Source organism: Microchirus variegatus (genome assembly GCF_963457635.1).
Source record: "Microchirus variegatus genome assembly, chromosome: 5".
In the NCBI taxonomy this organism is placed as follows: Eukaryota; Metazoa; Chordata; class Actinopteri; order Pleuronectiformes; family Soleidae; genus Microchirus; species Microchirus variegatus.
In genome coordinates this window covers 17,769,089-17,792,105 of record NC_139806.1, presented here as the reverse complement: position 1 = coordinate 17,792,105, position 23,017 = coordinate 17,769,089, and the positions used below count along the sequence as shown (strand labels likewise).

At 42.7% G+C, this 23,017-nt stretch overlaps 1 protein-coding gene across 1 annotated transcript in view; it reads left to right on the top strand.

Annotated features, from left to right (window-relative positions):
- The window catches only part of LOC310927292 (zinc finger protein 521-like), a gene marked incomplete at both ends in the record, with an annotated part of 58,562 nt that overhangs the window by 22,038 nt on the left and 13,507 nt on the right, over positions 1-23,017 (top strand). The window contains one exon of the mRNA XM_083889586.1: positions 17,675-17,875. Within this exon, the coding sequence (XP_083745712.1) occupies positions 17,675-17,875 (201 nt within the window). The remainder of the gene's footprint in view (positions 1-17,674; positions 17,876-23,017) is intronic.

The following is a 23,017-nucleotide window of genomic DNA, read 5'->3' as shown; positions in this document are numbered from 1 at the left end:
GAGGCCACGGGTCAAGAGGAGCTGCTGAAGGATCCCACCGACCATAGGCCACAGATTTCACAGGGGAACATTTCATCCTGCTGAGAAGCAAAGTGAAATTTCTGATGCTGCAGCACACACACACACACGTGGCACCATCTCGAAATCTAAACCAAAAGCTATGGGTGGTGAAAAGAATCTCCACAGAACTGCTCAGTTTTACTACAAATACTGTGGTAAAAAGCAGGTGATCTGAAAACTGACTGTGCCTTTCTGTTTCATGCGTTCTCACAGCTTTCATCTGTTCTGACGTTCTTGTTTTTGAAGGACAACACAGTTAGATATTCAAATAGAGCGTTTACATTACCAAAAAATGGACACATAAAAATAAATGCTTCATTTTGCAGTCTTGTATACAAGTGCATGTTAAATAGAAATTCCTTGTCTGGCAGCCTTTTTTTTCTTTCTTGACAAACATGTCACATTTGTTTATATATCTTTGTTTGATTCCCTTTTCCCCTCCTGCTCAGAGGTAAAGACTTGAAACAAAAAGCTGTTTTTTTTTTCCTGTTGGTTTTCATTGTGCCTATTTGCTCCCAAAAATGTATATTTGATTCTCCTCTCCATATTTATAAGGTTATCCACGAGGGACAAGCCATGTCAGACAGTTTTTGGAGCATCATGAGCAACCTTCCTCGGATGATGAGTCTTCCACTTGAAGGTGAAAAAAAACACAACAACTTCTGAACAAGAGAGTACTGTAACTTAGAGAGTGAACCGTGCAAGCATCGAGTCAAGTAAACCCCCTTTCCCTGTTACTTTGTCACTAATGAAAGTAGCAGCAAAGAGCCCTGGAGGACTGAAGAGCACTGTTTGTTTGTGTTTGAGAGAGCATTCGAGAGGTACAGGGGGAGGCACGGTGGTAAAACTTTGGGAGAGCCGTCTGACGGAGCGCTGAGACAGAGAGCGGGAACTTTGGAGCATTGTTGAGATTAAAGTTTTAAGGCAGCTGAGACCTCCTGACAGATTCCAGGAACCTACAAATAGATGTTTTATATACGCGTGTTTACTAGCTTAAGTGTAGTTTGGGAGGGCTTTGAATTTACCAAAGCACATCACGTCAGTCTGTGTCACATTTTGTTTCATTGATCTCTTATGCACTTTTTGTGGCAGCTTGTGGGTGGAGGAAATTAGTTGGAAAGCAAGGTTGGAATTACAAGATAAGACACTGAGAAAACAGAATTAAATCCTAGTAGGTCATGTCCTGACTTTTGTATGTTTAGTTCAACCACCACTACCTACAAAGATGCATTATATATATATATTATTTTTTTAATCCTTAGACCACAGAGCATTTTAGCTGTTATTTTCCACTTTACTATGTCCTATGTGCAACACAAATTCTCTTGTATCCTTTTTTCAGCACAAACTATAGGCCTAAAATTTTTTTACTACATAAACACACCTGAGCAAAAAGTCCTCAAAATGTTTAAAATCGGATTTAATTTGTGAAATTTGGAAATGCGTCAAAGTTCACATGGCTCTTTTTTTATGAAGAAAAAGAAAAGAACGATGCTACACAATTACTGCCACTTTATATCACGACCCAAAATGTGATGCAAAGTGAATCATAACTTTTGACTCAACAACACATAAGAAGATGCAAAAAACACTGTATTTTTAAAGCCTGTATATGAATATGTGACCCCCAGGATGTCCATATAAGGAGTGGTCTATTATTCCCATGGCAATTTACCAAGGGTGCACCTGTGGCACAGTTCCGTGCCACGTGAGCACTAAGGGTTAATGATCATCAGCTGGCTGTCAAGTAACGTATCTCTTCTGCGGCTCTGAATTTTCATTTGTGTGAGGCAATTACCTTAAATGTCTGCAACAGTTTAAGGCCTCATAATGAACTCCAAAGTAAAAACCCCATAGAATAAGTGCAGCCTTATTATGTACTCACATCATTAACTTTTATAGTTATAGTTAACTTTTTTTTTAGTGAATTTTCTATAACAACGTTAGAGTAAAGGCTATCAAAGGTTGTTGTTAATTTTCTTCCTCGACACCAGCCGGTATTTGGGAGTTGCCCTATCGACTGTTTCTCTCCCTCCCTATAGGTCTGCGGTGAAAAGCTTCTGTTTGCTCTTACTCACTCACTTGTCTCTGTGAAGCAGTCAGAACAGAAATGCATCAAAAGTGGGAAACGCAGTTTGCATGACTGTGATTTTTTTTTTTTTTTTTTTTCTTAAAGATGGGGCCCCTGGCAGAGACCACCTCCAGGCTGTGGAGGGGAGTGAGTGCAGAGTGAGAAGCCCACTGCAGGACTCCGCTCTGGATCTCATTTTCACATAGCAGGGTATATGGTGTGGGGCCCGGACATCATCTTGCAGGTGAGGGTGTGAGGGTGGAAACCATGGTGCACTGTGGTGGGCATGTTGTTGCACAGAAAGAAAGAAAGAGGGGGAAAAAAAGGCATTTTACACACACACAAAATAAGTAAATAAATATGAATTTATGATTAATATACAAAATGAAACTAAATCCAGAATAATGACACTTATTGCTTCTCCACAACTAATAATAGCATTAGAATCATTAGTATATTTATTCATTAAAAAGTATAAATAACGAGTGGGAAACAAACCTCCAGTTGATTGTGAATTATAGTAAAAAAGGAGAAAAAAAAAAATCTGTAAATAATTTGATCATCCCAAAAATCCAGCGCGTGCCATTACATGTCACATATATGTTAACAGCCGCACAGAAAAATGTCTCTCTACTTAACCATTTCTACCAGAAGGGGGACCAGTCCGTCTGCCGTAGACGGAGAGTGGCCGACGGCGAGCTGAGGCAGAGGAGAACGCCAGGGTGAGCAAGCCGACTCTGGGTTTAGAGTTCGACTCCAGATCCGGGGACCAGCCGATCCAGCAATCCGCATCTTGCCGTGATCCCTAGGATTTTAATCATGCCTCTCTGTCTGTGTGTGAGTGCAGGCAGGCTGACAATGATTTCCTCAGTGATTACGTACAGAGCGAGTCCCTGCGGGGTAGGGGCCCCCTCTGGAGCCATCCTGATGGCTTTGGGGGCCTTGCTTCCATTTTCCATTATTATGTGGACTACCGGAGCGACAGCGCAGTCCAAGACCTTGCAGGTTTGTGATGAGGAGGGAGCTTCCATCTTCTCTCTGCTTCTTCATCCTCTTTTAAGAGCAATTTAGACGTAGACTTAGATCAGATTCCGAACCTAATTCATGATTAGCTGACTGGAGAGACGAAAGGGAAGAGTCTGTGATAGTTTTGATGCTGTTAGGTGGATATGAAATGAAAAGTGTAATTAACATTTTTCCTCCTTTTTTTTGGTTTTGTTGCAGCATTTTTTTTGCACTCTCACAGGAGACGTTTTGCCGATGTCTTTTCTCACGCGGACGCATTTGAGATGAGAGGCGGAAAGCAAATATTGCACTTTTATTTATAAAAAAAAAAAAAAAAGAAAAACGAGAGCGAAAGAAACCGCACATCATGCCTGCACGCGTGTGCGTTTTCCCGGAGAATGGAAGCGCATGACGGGATTACTATATCCGCACACTTTTCCCGACACCCGGCTCAACTAAACAGTGTCGCCTTTACCGATCGGGGCTAATTGGATTTTTATAACCTCCACCTACTCATCACAAAAATAACAGCAAACTCGTGTTTCGACCGCGCGTCAAAAGGGGGGCCAAGTTGCATCTGTCTGTGATGGTAAAGGGGCAGCCGCGGCTGTGGTCAGTGCGTTTTAGAGAGAATACACCTTTAGACTATCCCGTGTTGTACACATTATCAGACAGAAACTGAGCAACTTCAGCGTTTTTCTGTAGGATGTCGCGCCGCAAGCAAGCTAAACCAAGATCACTGAAAGGTAAGTGCTATCTGCTGTGGTGGCTCTCAGTCTCAGAGCATTTCTCTTTTTTTTTTATTTATTTCAAGGTGCTGATGAGAAGTCTAGACGAGCATGAATATGGATTGAACTTATCGCTCACTCAAATGCCTGCCTGCCTCTGTTTATTTTGTTGTTTTGGTTCTTTCTTTTTTTTTTACGCATCTTGATTGTGTTTCTTCCTGTTCGTGTTGCGCACGGAATCGACTGCATTCAGCGGTAAAGCAAAAAACAACGCTGCTCTCGCTTGTCACTGTGTGTTTTTTTTCTTCCTCGCCACAATGTAGTGCTGTTTGTAAACGGTAGTTAAAGTGCAGAGACATAAAAGGAAGCGTGGACGGTTTTTTTTCGTCGTGGTGGTAGTGGTGGAAGGGGGGGGAGCAACAGTGCAGCGCTACACATCTGGATGCGTTAAAGACGCTCCTGCTCGGAACTTGAGCTGTCTGATGGAATGGGGTGCAGAGTCACGTGACATCCCCGACACCCACCCACCCCTCCGTCTGAGAAACTAAGGAGGAAACATTTTAAATGTTGTTGAAAGGGAGGGCTGTGATGCGATGTGTGCGTGTGAGTGTGTGCGTGTGTATGTGTTACACGTGAAGGAGGTGGGAGACAGTGCTGGGTGTTAATTAAGTTGGAAACATCTGGACTTAAGTCATCCACAAAAACAACAACAACAAATAACTGAACTTAGTAGTGTTTTTTTTATACATTAGAGTCACTCACACACACACACACACACACACATATATGTGTATTATTTTGTTACCTTGTCCTTCTTTTCCAAACAGTTGACATACTTTATGTCTGAGCATGCACTGTGTGAGAGGTGATGGAAAAAGAAATGGACACACACACATATACTACTTTTCTCTGTAGCTTTTTTTTTGTAGTGGTAGTGGTGGTGGGGGGGGGAAGCCGTTGGCTTTTGGAGGTTGAGCTCCAGTTCATCTGGCAGACATTGTATTTTGCTCAGCAAATAATTGTCCACAATTTCACATTCCCAGCTTGTGGTCTGTGGACCCCTTTCTCTCTCCCCCACTTTGCTTCTCGGAAGTCTTCATCTCAAAGGAAGATTACATGGTCTGCGGTAGTACATTCATGCAGCCACCATTTTAAATCAATACCCAGGAGAGGAGTGGAAATGTGAGTGCATGCACATCTTAAAATTGTCACATTCTGACTCCAGACCTGCAGTGCTTTATTCACAGTAAACAGCTCTATACATAGACTTCCCATCTTCTCAGACCAGATTGGCATTGACTGTTTTTTTGTTAGTTGGTGTGACATTCGCTATTCTCAAAAGACACATCACTTATATATAATTGTCTCCTGCCAGCATGCCTACATGCTACAAGTGTGTGTGTGTGTGTGTGACAGAGAGATAGTGTGTGTGTGCATTCAGACTAACATCTGTTAAGATATGTGTAAATCTGTGTGTGTGACAGAGAGGGATAGAGAGGGAGCACATCAGTATGCAAATGAAGTCAGAGTGATGACATTGTTTGTTTTGTTATTGTCACTAAAATTTAAATTGGAAAATTGTAGCTCACAAAACATTGCGACTTTTATGTCTTCATTCCAACTGCTCGAGCGGAGCTGAAATGCAGATACGTCATAGACATTTCCCTGCTTCGGATCAAACCCAGGCAAGGCCAGGCAGATGTTATTTATTGTTCATTGTCTATCTCTTTCCTCAGGGACAGAGATACACTTATACAGATGTCCACATTAACTTTCCTTGTCATTTTTTTTTTTTTAAACCATCGCTTGACCCTGCATTCTTAGCTGTTGTTGCAGGAATTGTTTTGTTTTTATCCCCATAAATCTTTTTAAACATTTTTAACGCAAAGTGACACGTGTGTGCATGAGCCCGTGTGTGTGTGAGAGCCTGTGCGTGCGTGCGCGCTCACACTGCACTGTGATCAGGAGTTGCAAAGTTCAGGTTTCACTTTTATAGGTTGTCTTCTGCTGACTTGAAGCAGTGGTCAGTGTGGACGGAGAGCCTTTTTTTTTATGCACAGAGAGAACACTTTGTTCTGCAGACGGAGACGGCGGTGCGGATGGATCATAGCGAGAGTGTGCATTGTTTGATAGCTCGGATTGTATGGACATGGGGTGTATGCAGAGACGAGAAAATAATGCTGTGACAGTTGGCACTCTCTCTTTTTTTTTTCCTTTTTTTTTTTCTCTCCCCTTGCGTACCCCCAACACACACACACACACTTCCACAGTATTGCCTGCTTGTGGGAGTCAGAGGTTATGTTTTTGGTCCCATCGAGGAAAAGGGCAACATTACAAGTCCCGTTTCAATTAAGTCTGAGAGACAGATCCGGCTACGTTATTGCTTGGGGGAATAAATGGCACAGGACACGACCATACATCATTCGCTTATATGCAAACACTTCACCCCAGCCACTGACATTTACTCAATCCGGAGCCTTCCACATTTCTCAACTGTAGGCACATTGTAATTTTGTTTTGATGTGCAGAGGCTTTGGGTCAGCACATTGACTCAGTCTGTGGTGAGCAGCGAGGAAGGAGGATCTCAGTCCAAATCCTGCATGTACTGTAGCATGTGATGACTGCCACGTTGCTTGTCCTCCAGCACTTCCTGAATAATGTGAGGCAGGCTTGATATTTTCATTTGGAGCACAAATGACATTCTCATTCTCCAGTCCTGATGTGTTAATTGGCTGAGGTGGATGTTTCCAGGTCTGTCGTATGCATATATAAAAACACTTTCTGCGCCATTTACTTTAAGTGCAGCAGTTGTCATGGAATCATTGCTGTGTTTTGTATACCTTTTTAATATTTGATGTTTTTTAAGAGCTGTAATTTGACACTTTATCCCAGCAGCTCAGGGTGATTTATAAAACTGCTGAAGGTTCTTTTTTTAAAAAAAAAGTAAAATAATTGTCTGTTTCACATAAAAGAAAATACGCAGATTAGACTTGAAACGCATTTGTATTTCCCCTCATGTCAGGTTAATGCAAATAAAACAACAACAACAAAAACAGCCGCTACTAAAATTTGGCCTGTCAAGAAAAACTCAAACTGATGTGTGTTTCCTTTTATATTGTCACATTTACAGAAGTTTTGTTTTTAATAGAAATGGGAACTTGACCATGTCCGCGATGCCCATTGAAGCACGGCCACTCCCCCTTTTAGCCCCTGTAAGTTTAGGTTGGTGTAAGAAAAAAAAATGTCATGGCCCTTCTATGATTTTTATCAGAGGAATAAAACCCTCTGTATTTTAAATACACTCTGCACGCAGCATGTTAAATGTCAAATCCAATAACGGCCCCTTCTTAATTTGAACAATTAAAATTTCAGAATCATATTGTCACACTTCGTTTTTTACCCCCCCCCCCCTCCTTTTAAAATGTCTATTTACAGTTGTGTCATTCTCAGTTTATAGGAAGCTGCAGTATTCCAGTCTGCTCACAATTAATGATCTGTGGCATAACACCCATTAACACTTTTCTAATGTGACACAAAAATATGGTTAGTATTATCATTAAGGAAATTATGATGGAGCCGTCTAAAAATCCCATTAGCACGGCTGTCAGTGCTCTTGACATGCAGCTCAGTGTGTTGGACGTGGCGTCGCGGGAGCTGGCCGATATCTCTTCTTATTCCGTGGCATGTGTCTCTCTTGTTGTCATAGATTGTCTGCCACATGGAGAAAGAGTTCTGATCCAGAGACAATGATTGATTCGCCACCACTGCTGCAAATGCAGTCGCACATTGTTTGGCTTATTTGCATCTGTTACATTTGCCTGTTAAAAAAAAAAAGGAAAGGAAAGAAACAAAAACAAACACACAAATAAACGCTGATATAAATATTTAAATATATATATATATATTTGAAAGCCAAATTTGCAGTCACGTTATTTTGTTTTTTCACATTGCGTCCGGTGGACTGCGATTCACTGTGACCAGGTGTTGTTTTTTGCTTACAGTGCATGGCAGTGTATGAAGGATTACAAATATTATACAACCTGATTAACATGCTCCTGCATCGCAAATTATTTATGACACTAATCACCAGTTCAAATAATGCTCATTAAGAAAGTTATTCATGTGCAGTGTGTGTCCTCCTCCCTCCCTTCGCAGCCCTAATTGAGGAGGGTTGACCTCCTGACCTGAGCTAAATTGAGTTGTAGTCCCCGTGGCGAGCGTCTCCTTCGCGGTCAGTCGGGGCGGATTACACAGCCATTGTGTTCGGCACTGTATCGTCCAAGCTGGCTGTAACCAAGCAGATGAGTCACGCAGACCCAGGAACACGCTCAGGGTTTATTTGTGTGTACGAGATACCGACACACTCACACACGAGCATATGCAGACGCACAAATACGGTGTCGGTCATCTTGCAAAAACACAAACGTGTGAGAGTGTGTGTGTGTATACAATTCACACTATTCTCTTACTCAGGAAATCGTTTGATGAATTAGGAAAGGTCCAAGCTGCTGAGTTTGTCACGTTTCGCTTGATAATTCATTAGTTTCCACGGTTGTGATATTTCATTGTCTGCTTATTTGGTGACCAATCTGTTTTATGAAATAGTTTTATTGAGCATATGTTGCCGTTTTCTCACTTGCGTCACTTTTGTTTCCTGTTTATTAGTTTGCGTAGCTGTAGACAAAAAAAAACAAAAACAACTTTCCTGTGTTGGGGATTGTCAGTCTCAGTATGATGATAGTTACTACGTTCATTTTTGTGTGTGTGTGGCTCGAGTGTCAATTAGTGGCCTTTAATGCTGTGTCACTTGTGGGATTATGGTTTTCCTGCTCTGCATTTTGAAAATCAAAGGAGCAGTGTTGAAACGGTCCCAAGTGTTTTTGATATTGTAATAATAATAATAAAAAAAAACCTTGCAGCATGATTACAGTTTGTCAGTGACAGAGTGATACACTGTGCCATGTCAAACATTAATTAACTGATAGCAGTGGCACATTAACAACAGTCCGGACTGAGTTGTATTCAGCTGACGTTACAGTCATTATGAGGTGATGATGAGCTTTAGAGTATATTAATTAAAGGCGCCCAGCTACTTGTATTTGTGCGACGTTATGGTGATCAAATGTCCGGCTAGTTTGAAACATCACAAGAGTTTGCCCTCACTTGACAGCTCATCCTCCATGATCTCGCCGGTGATTAATTACTGGCGAGACGTGCAAATGAGAGTAGCACTTGCGTTATGCTGGAAGTTGTTTACTCTTAAACGACACAACTTTTAATAAGTTCACCGTGGTGACAAATCATCGCAAACTGCCGTTGTGTTCTTATGGCAATGTAAAAACAGAATTTTCTGCCTGAAATCCTTCATCTCACCAACAGGGATGGTAATCAAAACAACAACTCCAGCTCCCTCCACCAATATCTGATAGAACCATGGGAGATTTATTAGGACCCCCTATGCATAGCCCATTTAAATCATCCTGGATGCAAGGCACTCAACAGTGCTGGAGAAACTCATTAAACTCTCAAGGCATCAGTCACTAAGGCCTCTTTTAACAGGACAAGGTTTCTGTTGGCTGATGCAGTCCTCCTCCAAGGGCTATACCTCCACGCTGTCCAACTCTTCCTATTCCATCACTTTTAATTGATTTAGCTAATTAATTGCTTGACCTATGACCAGTTGTTTGGCGTTTTTTTTTTACCTCAAACTTCAATTATCATTGTTGCTAAGGGAAGTATTTCCAATCACATAAATTCTTATTAGTGAATATTGAGAATCTTGTTTTCTACAAAGGTTATTTTATATTAAATGATTGCACGGGATTCAGTTTAGGTTGGACAAGGCCTGGCGGCAGAACACGCTGCTCGATGTTGCCACGTTCATGCAAAACAGTCACTTCCTTCGTTTTTTTTTTTTCTTTCTCACTGTTGACACCATGTTTGACACTGACTCTTGCTCCCCTGAGGAAAAGGCTTCTTCCACCATAGGATCCTCCCTTAATTATGCAAAGTACAGGATATTTTGTGCGATTTTATAAGTGCGGCAGTTTTTTTTTTTTTTTTTTTTTTACTTTGGCAATCACTGCCACACTCTCCTACTGGGAGGTCCTGTCAAACTCCCCCTTCGTCGTTGCCCAGGAAAATGAAAGGCTAGAAAGAAAAGACACAATGGAGAATGCATTTCAACTGCAGGGGTGGAACGCAGAGGCGTAAGAAGTCCTCAGTGAGACCCTCATTTTACATGGAACAGGTGGGAGACTCTTTTGTTCTCTTCCCGCTGTTAAAATCCATTTCATTTCTGGTGCTTGACATGCCGCAAGGAACACTCACAAGTTCCAAAAAGCCTCCAGTGTAAAAAGGTTCATACCTTTTACTAAACACTAGTCCTGCTTTTCAAAGCTAGGGCTGTTTACAAAAAGTCAAAAGAGAACCTAATGAGTTGACATGAATGCTGATCAAGCCGTCACTGTTTTTTTGTTTTTTTTAAGGCGTTCTTAAAATACCAAACTCACTTTGCAGCTGCCTTGACTGTAGTGTTACATGCGGTGAATGTACATGTTATATATTTTTTTCCTACTTAAATTTGGATCACAGATGTAGTTCCTGAAGGCCTGTGTGCGCACAGGCATCTGCAAAACCTCTGTTTGATATCGGTCTAATTTAGCGAACCGAGGCAGTCATCAAGGTGTTTTTCACTTGGTCACTGTTGATGTTGGTAGGACGTTTCATGGGAGACGTTCATAATTCATCATGTCATTACCCAGTCCAATATGTTATTTACGTGGGTGTCTGTTTGCCTTGTTGCCAAAACTCATGCATATGAAAGGCTTGCGTGGATTCCCAAACCGCAGGTTGAGCTGTCGAAAGCTGTTGAAATCTCTTGGAGTTTCCATCCAGAAAATCTCAATAGTAAATAATAAAAAAGAAGGAAATCTCAATGTGTCGAACTTGTTTTTCCACTGTTAACTGTTTCTTCTCCTCTTTTTCCTCCCTCTTCTCTTTTTCTGGCAGTAGAAGACAATGTGACAGAGGACCAGCACAGTCCCGGGCAGACTGCCATTCCAAGCGGTAATGCTCCATTTCATATTTCATCATTTTCGGCTGGAAAGTGGATCATGTGTCTCTGTGTGTATTTGAGAGAGTGTGTGTGTGTGTGTGTGTGTGTGTGTGAGAGAGAAAAAAACTCTTTGTTGGGTTCGGAATGATAAAGTATGTGTTTCCCGTGCTTTAAGTTTTCCTACATAAACTGCATGGCTGCATGTGTGTTTTTTTGCAGAGTGGGGCCGCGAGCAGTGCATCTCTTGTTTTGCGTGTTTGCGCGCATGCATATACGCAGGTGTGCTTATAGCCGTCCTTGTGTTTCTGTGTATCCCTGACTCTTTTTTTTTTTTTTTTTTCTCCTCGACTCTTTGTCTCCCAACCTTCTGTATGATGTAGAATAGAGCTACGCAGATGAATGTGTCCTGTCTCCACATGTGCCATTCATAGTGGCCCTCCAGGAAAATAGCGGTAATTCAGGTCAGGCTAGCAGAAAGCCCCCTATGAATGAAGCCTGCTCCTGATGCACCACACTGTATATTTTCATTTCATTTGTCTCTGGTAAAGGTTAAGTCTCAGGTGTGGTTATTTTAAACCTGATATGGATGGTTTTGCCCAGCAGGCTGGGGACCCCGCATACTCCTATGCTGCCACATTAGTCCAGCATTTACCCAGAGCTCTCTGAGTGTTCCTGTGTGAGATGTACCAGTTAAGTAGAGTCCAGATTTTCGCAGCTGTTTATGAGAACAATATTATGTCCTCAGTTTCTGTTGTATGCATACATCTATACTTAAGAAGTCATTATAGATTATAGATAATCAATTCTTGTGGAAGAGTAATGCCTCAGACATGTTGCTGTGCAAAAAAAAGTGCAGTTTCTGACATTTGGTGTTTTCAGTTATCTTTTTCCTATGTGTCCAATTGACCCTTTACTATATAATTGATCATGTCTGTAGTCTTTTTTTTTTTTTTCTGTTACGTGTTCACTCATCCTTGGAAAAAGCAGAGCAGTATCTATCTGCTGCTGTGTTAATGTGTATTGATAGGTATTGGTGGGTGGTTATGTGGAGAGAAACTGCCTCCTTAGCCCATCTAACCCCAGCTCAAGGGATGAAGGACTGGGCATAAGAGACAGACTTGCCTTGGAGACTTCCTGTCATCCAGAGCCAAAGCAGAGCTAATGAGTGTGCCTGATTACAGCGACCCCCTCAGACACACGACTATCCCCTCTCTCCCCACCCCTCCGCTACCTCTATCTCCAGAGTGAGGGGAGACAGCCGCCACATGATCGATGTCTGCCTGTGGAGAAATCAGGAGGGCGCACAAATTAATTTCTCACTTTCCTCATTTGACTTCGTCTGACTGATTTATTTTTTAACCCTGTCTCAGGATGCAGCTTGACAAATGGTGACTGGGAAATTATTTGTCCGTGGAGGTAAACTCTTTTTCGACGACTTGCTTTTTCACCTCAAACTTTTTTTTATTTTAATGTCTCACTGCAGCTTTTGTGCGACATGGTCTTTACCCCCGTGCGACAGTTATTCACGGTTAAACTACTGCCGTTGAAAAGCTTACCTGCTTTTCACGCTTTCGGCCACTTTGACGGACGTGGCCACAATAGCCGTTACGCTCCTGACAAGCTAAGAGCTTAATCAGACATGGTGTCAAGATCTGCCTCATAAGTAGACCCCCAGTTGTGCTCTTCTGTGACTCTGCAAGCGTTCTGCAGGCCCCGCATCCTGTTACTCATTCATGTTTGATATGTAGCAAAGGCAAAGGAGAAATGCTAACAAAAGAGGCATTCTGAAAGATAGACAGTATTATGCATAGTGTGGAGGGGCAGAAACAGTGTGATATTTGAGATTTAATGAGGCTGTGCGCTTTTTACCCAGAGAGTCGAGCAGTCTTAAGATCTGCAGCTTGGCTTTACCACTGTGCTGCCTGTGTGCAATTATAACCACATGCCCTGCACTTTTCATTCTCTCTTATATATACATCCATTTCATTTTTCTTCCCTTCTCCTTTGCTCTCAGCTACATCAGATTGAGACTTTTTTTTTTTTTTTTGGGGAGAAGAGGGTCAAAGGGTAGTGGACTGAGGCAAATAGAAGTATTACAGAGATCTGAAGGGGTGTCTGGGTGGCAAGGTGCCGTAGTGTGGAGTAGTGTGGCATTGTGGCGCAGCATACGAGTCTCAGGCTCTGGCTGAGGTTGAGGCTGCCCACAGATCAATGTACTGCAGGGCTCACTACAGCAGGAAGACGAAAGGACTCTTTCACTCCACCACTTCAGAAAATCATATTCTCTATTATTCATTTCCTTTGATGTTTTACTGCACTAATGGCATAGCAAGGCGCTCCGTTCAATATTATCACTCCCTGTGAGAGAGCGAGTGAGGCAGAGTGAGAGAGAGAGCGAGACAGAGAGAGAGCGATCATTTGGTACGTTCAAATGCTGTTTCTCATTTAACTGCTTTGATTTCCATTCTTCTTTGTAAGCTCATAACATTCTGTCTTTTTTTTTTCTTTTAATGCCAAACGGTGTCGTCTGTATACCTGTGATTATACGTGCTACTTCTCTCACGCATCGCTCTCTGTCGTGTCTTCATTGTTTGTTCTTACCCCTGGAATTATTTGGCACATTTTCTCTGTCTGTGCTTCTCCCTTTTTTTTTTTTTTTTTTTTATCTTAGCATGAATCATAAAATGTTCATAGATATACTGAATGTTTATTTGTAACATATAACAAGGTGGGGAAACAACTTTTGGCATCGCCTCACTTGCAGTGTATATAGAGATTGTTTTTTTTGACAAACATCCCTGCTACATCTACTGTTTCAAATCCATCAAAAATATTAAACAGCAATCCGTTCCTAATATGAATCCGGTCGACTGAAAGCAGATGAGTTAAGGCAACCATATGGAAACACAACCCCCCACCACATGCGAATTCTCGACTATTGTTAACAGTATTGAAAGTGTCAAATTCACAGTTTCATTGTCAGATCGTGACGCTCTTTAATGATGGGGGATCAGTGGATGCGACGGCCTAAGTGCAAAGCCCCAAATCCCATCCATACAGAGGAGGATACACTCGGAGGCACATGTGGCATTAGAATGTAGTGTGACCTATATATGGAGGGTGCTCTGCAAAAGTTTTAGATTTTTAAATAATGAGGTGCCGGCAACTGTGTGAAGGTTATTCAATCTTAATGTCCTCCTATTTCTGACAGCCTCCCTCACTCTGATAAAGAGCGTACTCACCTTTGATCAGGCCTGCCGACATGTGTCGACAGAAGCTGCTCGCTGGTTAAAATAAATTCTTAATTTGAACTTGGGGGTGGGTGGTTGCAGGGTGGGTTGTCAGGGGGAGCATCATAGGATCAGGATCTCTGGGAATGATGGGGAAATGAGGAGATGGGTGAGCTGTTAATAATGTTTTCGATATCAGGGTCTTTGATTGCACAAAGACAGACCAAGGCGAAACCCTGATGGAGTTAGACATACAGTAACCACAGGCAAGTAAGGGTACAGCCCTCAGTGATTTCATACTTTTCACGATCATATTTGAATGAATCTTTCTTGAAAACGCTGACATCCGTCTCATGTTACATCACAGAAAATGCTCAGTATCCAACAACAACTTTTCTCTGCCTCTGCCTCTTTTCCTTGTTCTTGGCATTACATTTTTTTTATTTAATCTTTAATCTTATAGTTAGAGAAAAAAAAATCCCCAAGTGACATTAAAGGGTTCAGGGTGAGAGTTAACTTTTTAAGGAAAAATTATGTGGAATTCAGGCTTTTTCAATTTGACCAAATTCCTTCATCTCTTCATGTTTTTTCTTCCTTTTTCTTGCTCTTGCTCATACGCTTCCTCCTCTCCACATGGTCAGTGTCTCCACTTGTCTCTGTGTGTGGGCCAGACAGTGGGGGACAAGTGTAGGCTCCCCTGCTAGGGACTACGGGTCCCTCGTGGGGCTAATGGAGCAGAGAAGAGAATATCAATTAAAAGGTTATAAATATTTAAGAGCAGAAATATTCAATAATATAAGGGTGGTGGGTCCAGGGGACTCCTCAACTTACAAGATGAAAGTGGCAGCATGATAAATGTCACTTGGTACCATAAGACACGGGAGCGTGAATGATGGATGGACTCGGACTCGCACAGATATTACACGACAGTAAAGATGTCAATCACTATTCAGATTTCCACATTTTATTAGTACAGTGCTAACGCACTTTTATTGCCATAAAGACAGAAAATTCATCCCTACAAATCTTTCAGTCACATCTTCATTGTATTTCCCTCATGAATTATCTCTCGCACTAAGCCACTGTGATCGTCTTACTTTGAGCCAACCTTATCAGAATATGGATCAGTAGTCAGTAGAGCTCGGCTCGTGTCCTTACCTTCTACACTAGTACGATCAGCCTCATTAACAAAATGAAAATGGGTGTCTCCATATGCCACACATCTCGCCTCCATATTCCGCATGTGATTGTCAGCCATTCCAAGCATGTTGGTATTGATCTGCTGTCCAGCCTGTAGAGACTGGTAGAAGAGGATGTCCTGATCTGATGGATTACTGTATGAGGCCCAGAGGCACAGGAACCTCAGTATTGATGTGGCTCTTTAATCCCAGGGTTGGACGTGACCTTGCCCTGTCAATACTCCCGCTCCCTCAACCACCCCTATCCCACCTAAACATGTAGCTGTGTACACTTCAGGCACCGCATCACAGTGGCGCTCCAGAGGTCACTCAGCTCGAGCAAGAACACTGGCCCAGCTTTGCTTCACTGGAAGCGACGGCCGAAACTTGTCGCTCAGAGCAAGCAAGAAACACAAGAATGGAAATCAGACAATTCTTTTTATTAGATTTTTTTTGGACATTGATCTATTACCCATGAAATAGTTGAAGAATATGAAGCTAATTTGAAAAATATCATAAAACGCGTTCAGATTAAGTTAGAGATAAAACATAAAATGCTTAAATATTTCTGTAAGTTGTTTCCCTGACAGGACAGAGTTGTAATATTAGAGAAATTAATGATTCATAAAGGAGTCTTAACCTCCTCCACAGGCACCCTGTAAAAGAAAAAGACACAAAGTGTTCAGTGCATATTGTGAATTCTGTGTCTCTGTATGTGGATGAATCATAAGTCTATATTGTGGGGCTTTTGGCCTCAGTCAGAAGTGTTTCCCCCAGAGCAAGAAAGGCCTGCATCTGTGAGGATTGGGTTGGGATTTTCATTTTCTTGAAACACCTTCTGTTCTGTTCTGCATGGTCCCACTGGGGACCGCAGTGCTGATATTTTTAGAGGGCATGTTCCGAGAGCCTCAGTCGCCAAGAGGGAAGGACAATGGAGGGTGTGATGTTACATCAATACTTGGCGCAAGTGGGGGGAAAGGAAAAAAAAAAATCCTGGGTGGCCTTGATGAGTTCTGGAACGCCTTTCCTCAAGGAATTCCACAGTTTTAGAGCACCCTAAAGAGGTAGGACTTAAAATGGCTGCCTGTGTATATGCACCCAATATATCTACTATATATATATATATATATATATATATATATATATATATATATATACACCCACACCTGCACGCATCGGTGGTCCACCCCACTGTTAACTGTGTGATAGGTGAAAAAAAAACAGGCTTCCTTCTTGTAGCCTCCTCCTGGGTTTTAGGACAAGCTGAGGAACGCTTTCATCAGTGGGTCTTAAAATGGTTGCCAGTGAAGTGCAAGGGCTCGTCTCCCCCACAAAGCTTTAACCAGAGTGACATGATGGTTTTATTGTAAGTATGGCTTTTTAATCAGTCATATTGTGAAGTGTAATTGTCACAGTATGGGAGCGAGAAGGCTGCTGGCCATGCTGCCTATTTATGTGATGCTGGTGGAAGACCAGGTTCCCTTTGCTGTGCTTCTGAGTGAAGATGTTTATTGTACGCTGTGAGTGAACAGTGTAAGATCTGATTTTATAGGAGGAATATTTTTTTTTTTAACCACGGCATTTACATATATTTTATAATCTTACTCCTGGTTCAGGATAGTCAGTCGCCCACCCCTGGCACTGCTGCAGCACAAAGCCAACAAGAGACAAAACTGCAGATGGATTGAGGAATATTGATGTGCGCGACCCGCGGCTGCCTGCGAGCAAGGCTGAATAATTTAGGGAAGTGTGTGTCGTGATGCCAGCCTAACACACACCAATCTCTGTTTTGTATGATATGCTCCATACGTCCACAGTTCTGGCTTGGATGTCTCGATACAAATGGCAAGGTCTGTCTGTGTCGATAGACGCTGACTGCTGCAATTCAGCACGCAATGGCAGAATTTCATAATTCTTTGGTCTGGCCAAAACTGCACCCTCGGATTTATTGACTACACTTATTCCCATCTGTCTAGTTTCATATAGTGAAGTTTTGCTTGGGTGAAGCAGGGCAAACACAACGTAAAACCATTTCTAATAACAGAGCTGTATGTGTGTCAGGTGTGTGTGTGTGTGCGTGTGTGTGTGTGTGTGTTGTGCCACCTTGTCTGTGTGTGCCTGTATATCTCTCACCCTCACCTGCCCAATAGTTCTGTTATGGCATGAGTGGTTGAGTTACAGAGGCCCAAATTGAACCTGCATTTTTATTACAGCTTTTATTATTGTTTTTATTAAATTCAGAGTCGAGAAATCCATTTTATTGTCACCCAGAGGAAGCTGTTGTACTTCACTGTGTGGGTCACCCCTCTGACTATGTGGTGCTGTCATTTCCTGTGGCTTGGCAGATCCAGAGAGCGCCCTCGAGAGGGCGGCGGAGGATGGTGAGACCGGGCGTCTGAGCAAGAGGCTGCTTTCTCCAGAGGAAGGCGAGGAGGGAGAGGAGGAGGACGAGGAGTCTGCGCTGCACAGCTGCGACAGCTGCCGGCAGGTGTTCGAGTCGCTGAGCGATCTCACCGAACACAAGATTAATCAATGCCAGCTGACAGGTAAACAATGTTCAGCCCACTGAGCCTCCCCTCCACTCTGCCACTCAGCTCTTCTCCCACTCCCACTCTCACTCTATGCTTTCACCAGAGAATATGCCACACTATGCGTGTTAGTACACTGCACCAAGGGGAGCACTACTCCAGACTACCAGTTTCCCTGGTAGATTTCCAACCACATAGACAAGCACAGACCTCACACACATAGTACATCATTTACATGTGCTGTACATTAATACCCACAGTCCTTACATTCAAACAGGCCTCTGTGTGTCCCACTAAATCACAGTAGGCTACCATGTGTCTATTTTTACTAAATGCATTCTGCCCGATGTAGCACTTTATGCAGAACCATACTAATTCTAACATTTCAAGTGTAACATACTACATCGAGGTCCCACTGTCACCAGACCACCAACAGGAAACAGATTCTTTCTGCAGGAAAGTCCCTCAGCTGGTCCCAGTGCTAACTCCCTAGTAATACCTAGTGGGACTAAAAGAGAAGGATACCATTGGCAGACTTTGTCATTGACCTGTTGATGGATGAAAAAAGCTATAAATACCCTGACAAGGTGGCAGACAGAACTAATGATGTGAACTGAAGGTTTCCATGTGCTTCTCCTGGACATGCTGTCCTCCTTTACACGTCCTGATGGGCCCACATAGAGAAACACCATCTAACACACATTCCCCAATGTTTAGATGCAGACCTCATCTTTCCCTGTTCTTGTTCAGGAACGGAACACGGACAGGCTAAAATGATTCTGTTTCTGATTTAGCACAGAAGTGTAGGGTTTATAATTCCAAAGCAGATTTTGGAGCTCTGCTCAAGAGAAAGCCAGTGTAATCTGTGTTTACATTCAAGCACAGTTTGGTTTCATATTTTGCAACCCACAATCGGCAAACCACAAATTGTAGGGTCCATGTCCCGAGAGTTTTACAAAGATTTTCCATTAACTGTGAGACAGTCTCACAAAACCACGTTTTGCTCATTTGTACGTCCATGTGTATATGTAAGCATGCACATGGAAATGCTATCATGTTCTTCTTTGGTGTTGGTTTAGACGGAATCATGTGTACGGTCATTTTAGAAGTGACTTTGTGCAAGCACACTTTTTTTTTATTTGTATGCATGCCTCAGGCGTGCTCTTGTGTGCAAATTGAACAGCAATGCTCAGTCACCTAGAGGTGTGAAAAATCAATGTAGTGTACATGTTAATGTTACTGTCATCAAACAAATGCATTTATCTGTTTGAGAGAAAGTGCAAGTCCTCTTATCACCCTTTTTTGGATTATAACACTCGATTCCATCAAGCTGACCCACATTTGTGGACAGTCTGTTTTGGAAACCTAGGAAACAAAAACACAAAGGGAATTATTTAAGACATACGGAGACATGCACTAACACTGTTTGAATTAAAATTCCCCTTTAATTATTCTCATTCTTTAGATTTGCAACAAAACAGCATGACTCAGAGGAGTGGAACACAAAGTCCTAATCACTTGAATTAGACATTAAAATGACTTTACCCTGCCAGCTCACCAGCACAGAGTCCAGTATAGCCTATGTCTTATTAGAGCAGGTTATTGATTAGAGAATTAATACTTCTTCTTTCCTGCTCTACCCCTGACCTGATTGTGCAGACGTTGTCCAGTTCACTCTTTAATCCTCAGGAAAAATAGTATAGTTGAGTCATTTTAAAAGATTTGTGTCCTGATTCACTGGCAGGTCTTTCGTATTCTGCACTGATACAATGTGGCCAATGGCTGAGTCAGCCATATTTTTCCTATAATTAAGCCTGGCTTTTATGAATGTCAATCTTACGGACAAATAACTCTTAATTGCTCAATGATGAAAAAACACAGTTTGGATAAGAGCCCCCATAGAAACCAAACAAAGGGATCTAATTGCCATTAGGGTATTGTGATTGTGCAGAAACAGTCTATTAGTATTCAAACACAGTGGGAGAAAAGAAACTTCTTGATGGCATACTAAGTACTTTGAATGTGTGTGTGTGTTTGTGTAATCTCTGGAATATGGGAGGAGATTTCCTATGTGGCATTATGTAGACATCCATGACCAATTAATCTGCCTTACATCAAGTCTCTACTCACAGATGGATCCTTTATTAGACCCATTTTCTAATCAACCACCAGCACCTGCTAAACCCCCCATTTTTACAATTTCAAATGTTTTATTTTTGGTAAACAAATTGCATTACTTGACTGGAACCAATCCACATATGGAGATTTGCTTTCCGCTCCCTAACAGAACTCAGCTCTCAGTTCGGCTTTATCCTCAAGCTGCTATCCCATAAGGCTATGCAGAGTAGCACCAGAACCAGATATTCTCACCTGTTATTTCTGGGCCTGCTTTTACCATGTGTCCATGTTGTACAGTAAAACACAGTTCACACAATGGTAGTGTGACAAAACAGACTCAAAGAAATCCAAAGAGAAACTACCAGTATGTCGACCACGCCCGACAGACAGAGGAAAAAGAGAAAGATGTTACATGTCACCGCGATCAATGGTGGCCATTGTCTCCCTCCCGTCTGGCAGAGGTATAACACCTTTCCATGCACTTAAGCTGTGACCACTGCAGTGCGCTAAGGGAGCGCATAGGTATGGATTGCCTCGTGTCCCCGATGCGATCGGTGCTATCGATCGCACTAATGCTGGACTGCAGAGGAAGGCAAGAGCCTGAGAAAGGGAGCAAGGGAGAAGGAGGGAGATGGGGAGAGAGAGAAAGAAGTGAGTGCTGCAGGAATGCATCCCCAGGGAGTCCGTCTTGGGCTGGGGCAGGGCTTCAGGAATGCTCCCCTGGAGATCCCAGTGAAGGCTAGGGCAGGGCTGGAAGAATGCTTCTCTAGAGAGTTTAGAGTGGAGGCTGGCTGGGGCAGGGCTAGAGGAATGTTCCCCCAGAGCACCCCTTTAACTCTGGGGTAGAAGTGGAGGGGCTCCACGGGGGGAAGAGAGAGCGCTCCCCTGTCCCCCCCCTCCGGCTCCAGAATGGCTGCAGATCAGGTTTCCGTGTGGGGATCAGCATCCTGCCGACAGGGCTTTAGGCTGCCCAGGGGAGGAGACAGGAGGCTGGAGGCATTGCTACTCCACAGGCCTATCCAAAAACACTTCACAAATGCTTTGTCTCACCGTCTCACTGTACTGTCTGTACACCCTTTCATTGTTACTGTTTCTTCATCGTGAAAGAGGAACAGTGCCTGCAGTTTGACGTTTGTTCTCAGTTGGCACAAGACATGTTCATATGCTCGACACAAGATTGCAGTGGGCAAGGACCGACCTTAGAATGACTCATTAAAGGAATACCGTGCTCCTCAGCTCATTTCTACTTGTGTTTACTAGCTAGCCCATACTGCAAATAAAAATAACACCTTTTCGCTCCGAATTTAATTCAAAAGTATTTCCACAAAGCCCTTCACTGTCAGTTCTCCAATTCCGTCTCTCTGAAGATATTTGAATAGCCTAGTGCACACATGGGCTGTCAGCCTGGTGGCCATTCTTTCATTACGGGTCCAGCTCCCTTGAGCAACACCTTTTCTTGTGTCCTTCACTAGAGGAGGGGCATGGCTGCTCCCCCCAGAGAGATCTGTGCCCTGCTATTTTAACCCTCTGTGAGATGACCTTTTTAATAAGTGTCTTTCTCTGTTTTCCTGCCGGCCACTGTGCGAGCAAACAGAGCATGTCTTCTGCTTCCCTCAGATAAAGGAATCAATCACAGAGGGTGCAACAGAGAAAGAGAGGGAGAGATAACTGGGCCATATATGGATTCATATTATGTAGATTCCCTCTTTATTCTTCCCTGTAGATATTGAAAAATGCACTCGGTTTCAATAAAATACATTTCGGATTTATGAGAAAAATACAAATGAAATACTGATTCTTAGTGAAAAACAATAAGATCCACAAAGCAGAGAATGGAATGGTAATATAGTAAATAGTACATTTCTAATATGAAATCGCACTTTGTGGTGAGACAGTTTTTTGAAAACCGCAGATGCATGTTTCCCTCCTTCCATTCTTAACCACGACTTGTTTGTTTGAAGTGTTTGAATTCATTTACATCAAGACTTTGGGTCAGCAGCATGGAAACATTCAGTAATACCCTCAAGTATGAACAGGCTCTTGGCAGACCATGTTTTCTACTGTTTCCAACAGGCTCCTATTGGTTGTACTGCTTTCTTTTTTTTTTCAACTAACTTTGTGTATTGATCCAACAGCTGCTTTGTGGCTGCCAAGAAGAATGTGCCAAACTGCAAAGACTTTATTTGCTTCAAAAAGGCTCACATAAGAGGAACGCGACATGAGCAAGACGTGATTAGAACAAACTCTGAGCCACTGCCGTTCATCAGAAGTTCTGCTGTGTTTTTGCCCGGGCATCTTGCAACATCCTGGTACAAAGAGCAACACAGTGATTACAAGGATTTGAAAGGAAGAGAGGCGGTCAGGGGAGAATAGCTACTTTGGCACAACGCAGCCACTGAAAAGAGACCTCATGCTAGAGTGAGCTCTCAGAATTGAGCTCGAGTCTTTCCTGTGTGTATGTGTTTGTGTGGGGGGGCATGCTCTACGTGACTGTCTACTGTAGGAAGAGGAAAAGGTAGACAGAGGAAAAAGCTGGGGAAAGAAAGGAGGGATTAAAGCAGAGGCTTGACTCCATGGCATTGCATCCCTGTGCATTTCCCATTATGTGCGACAGTGCACCGTTAACAGGAGTGTCATTAGGAATTCAAAGCATATGCCCTCACGAGGACGCCCTCTTTCACTCTCCCCTGTGCTTCACACCGCACACATTATGCACTATATAAAGTATTTATTGGTCTTTGTAAGACAAGTACTGCATTTTCTGCAGGAAAAAGAACTACCAACATAAGAATAGAGAACCCTTCATTTTATTTTATATTTGTGTTTGTGTCCCAGGCTGAAATGACAATGACCGGCTCTGCAACTCTTTGCCTGCTTCATATTCACATCCCCCTAACACACTGTCTTGGATGAATTTGCTTGCTCAATCAGTCATCCGCTTAGACATGTGAACAAACAGCCATATTAACGTGTATATGTGCACACCTGTGCCCTTGTAGCACCTGTGTACTTGCTCTTTGCATTCCGGACGACACATAATTC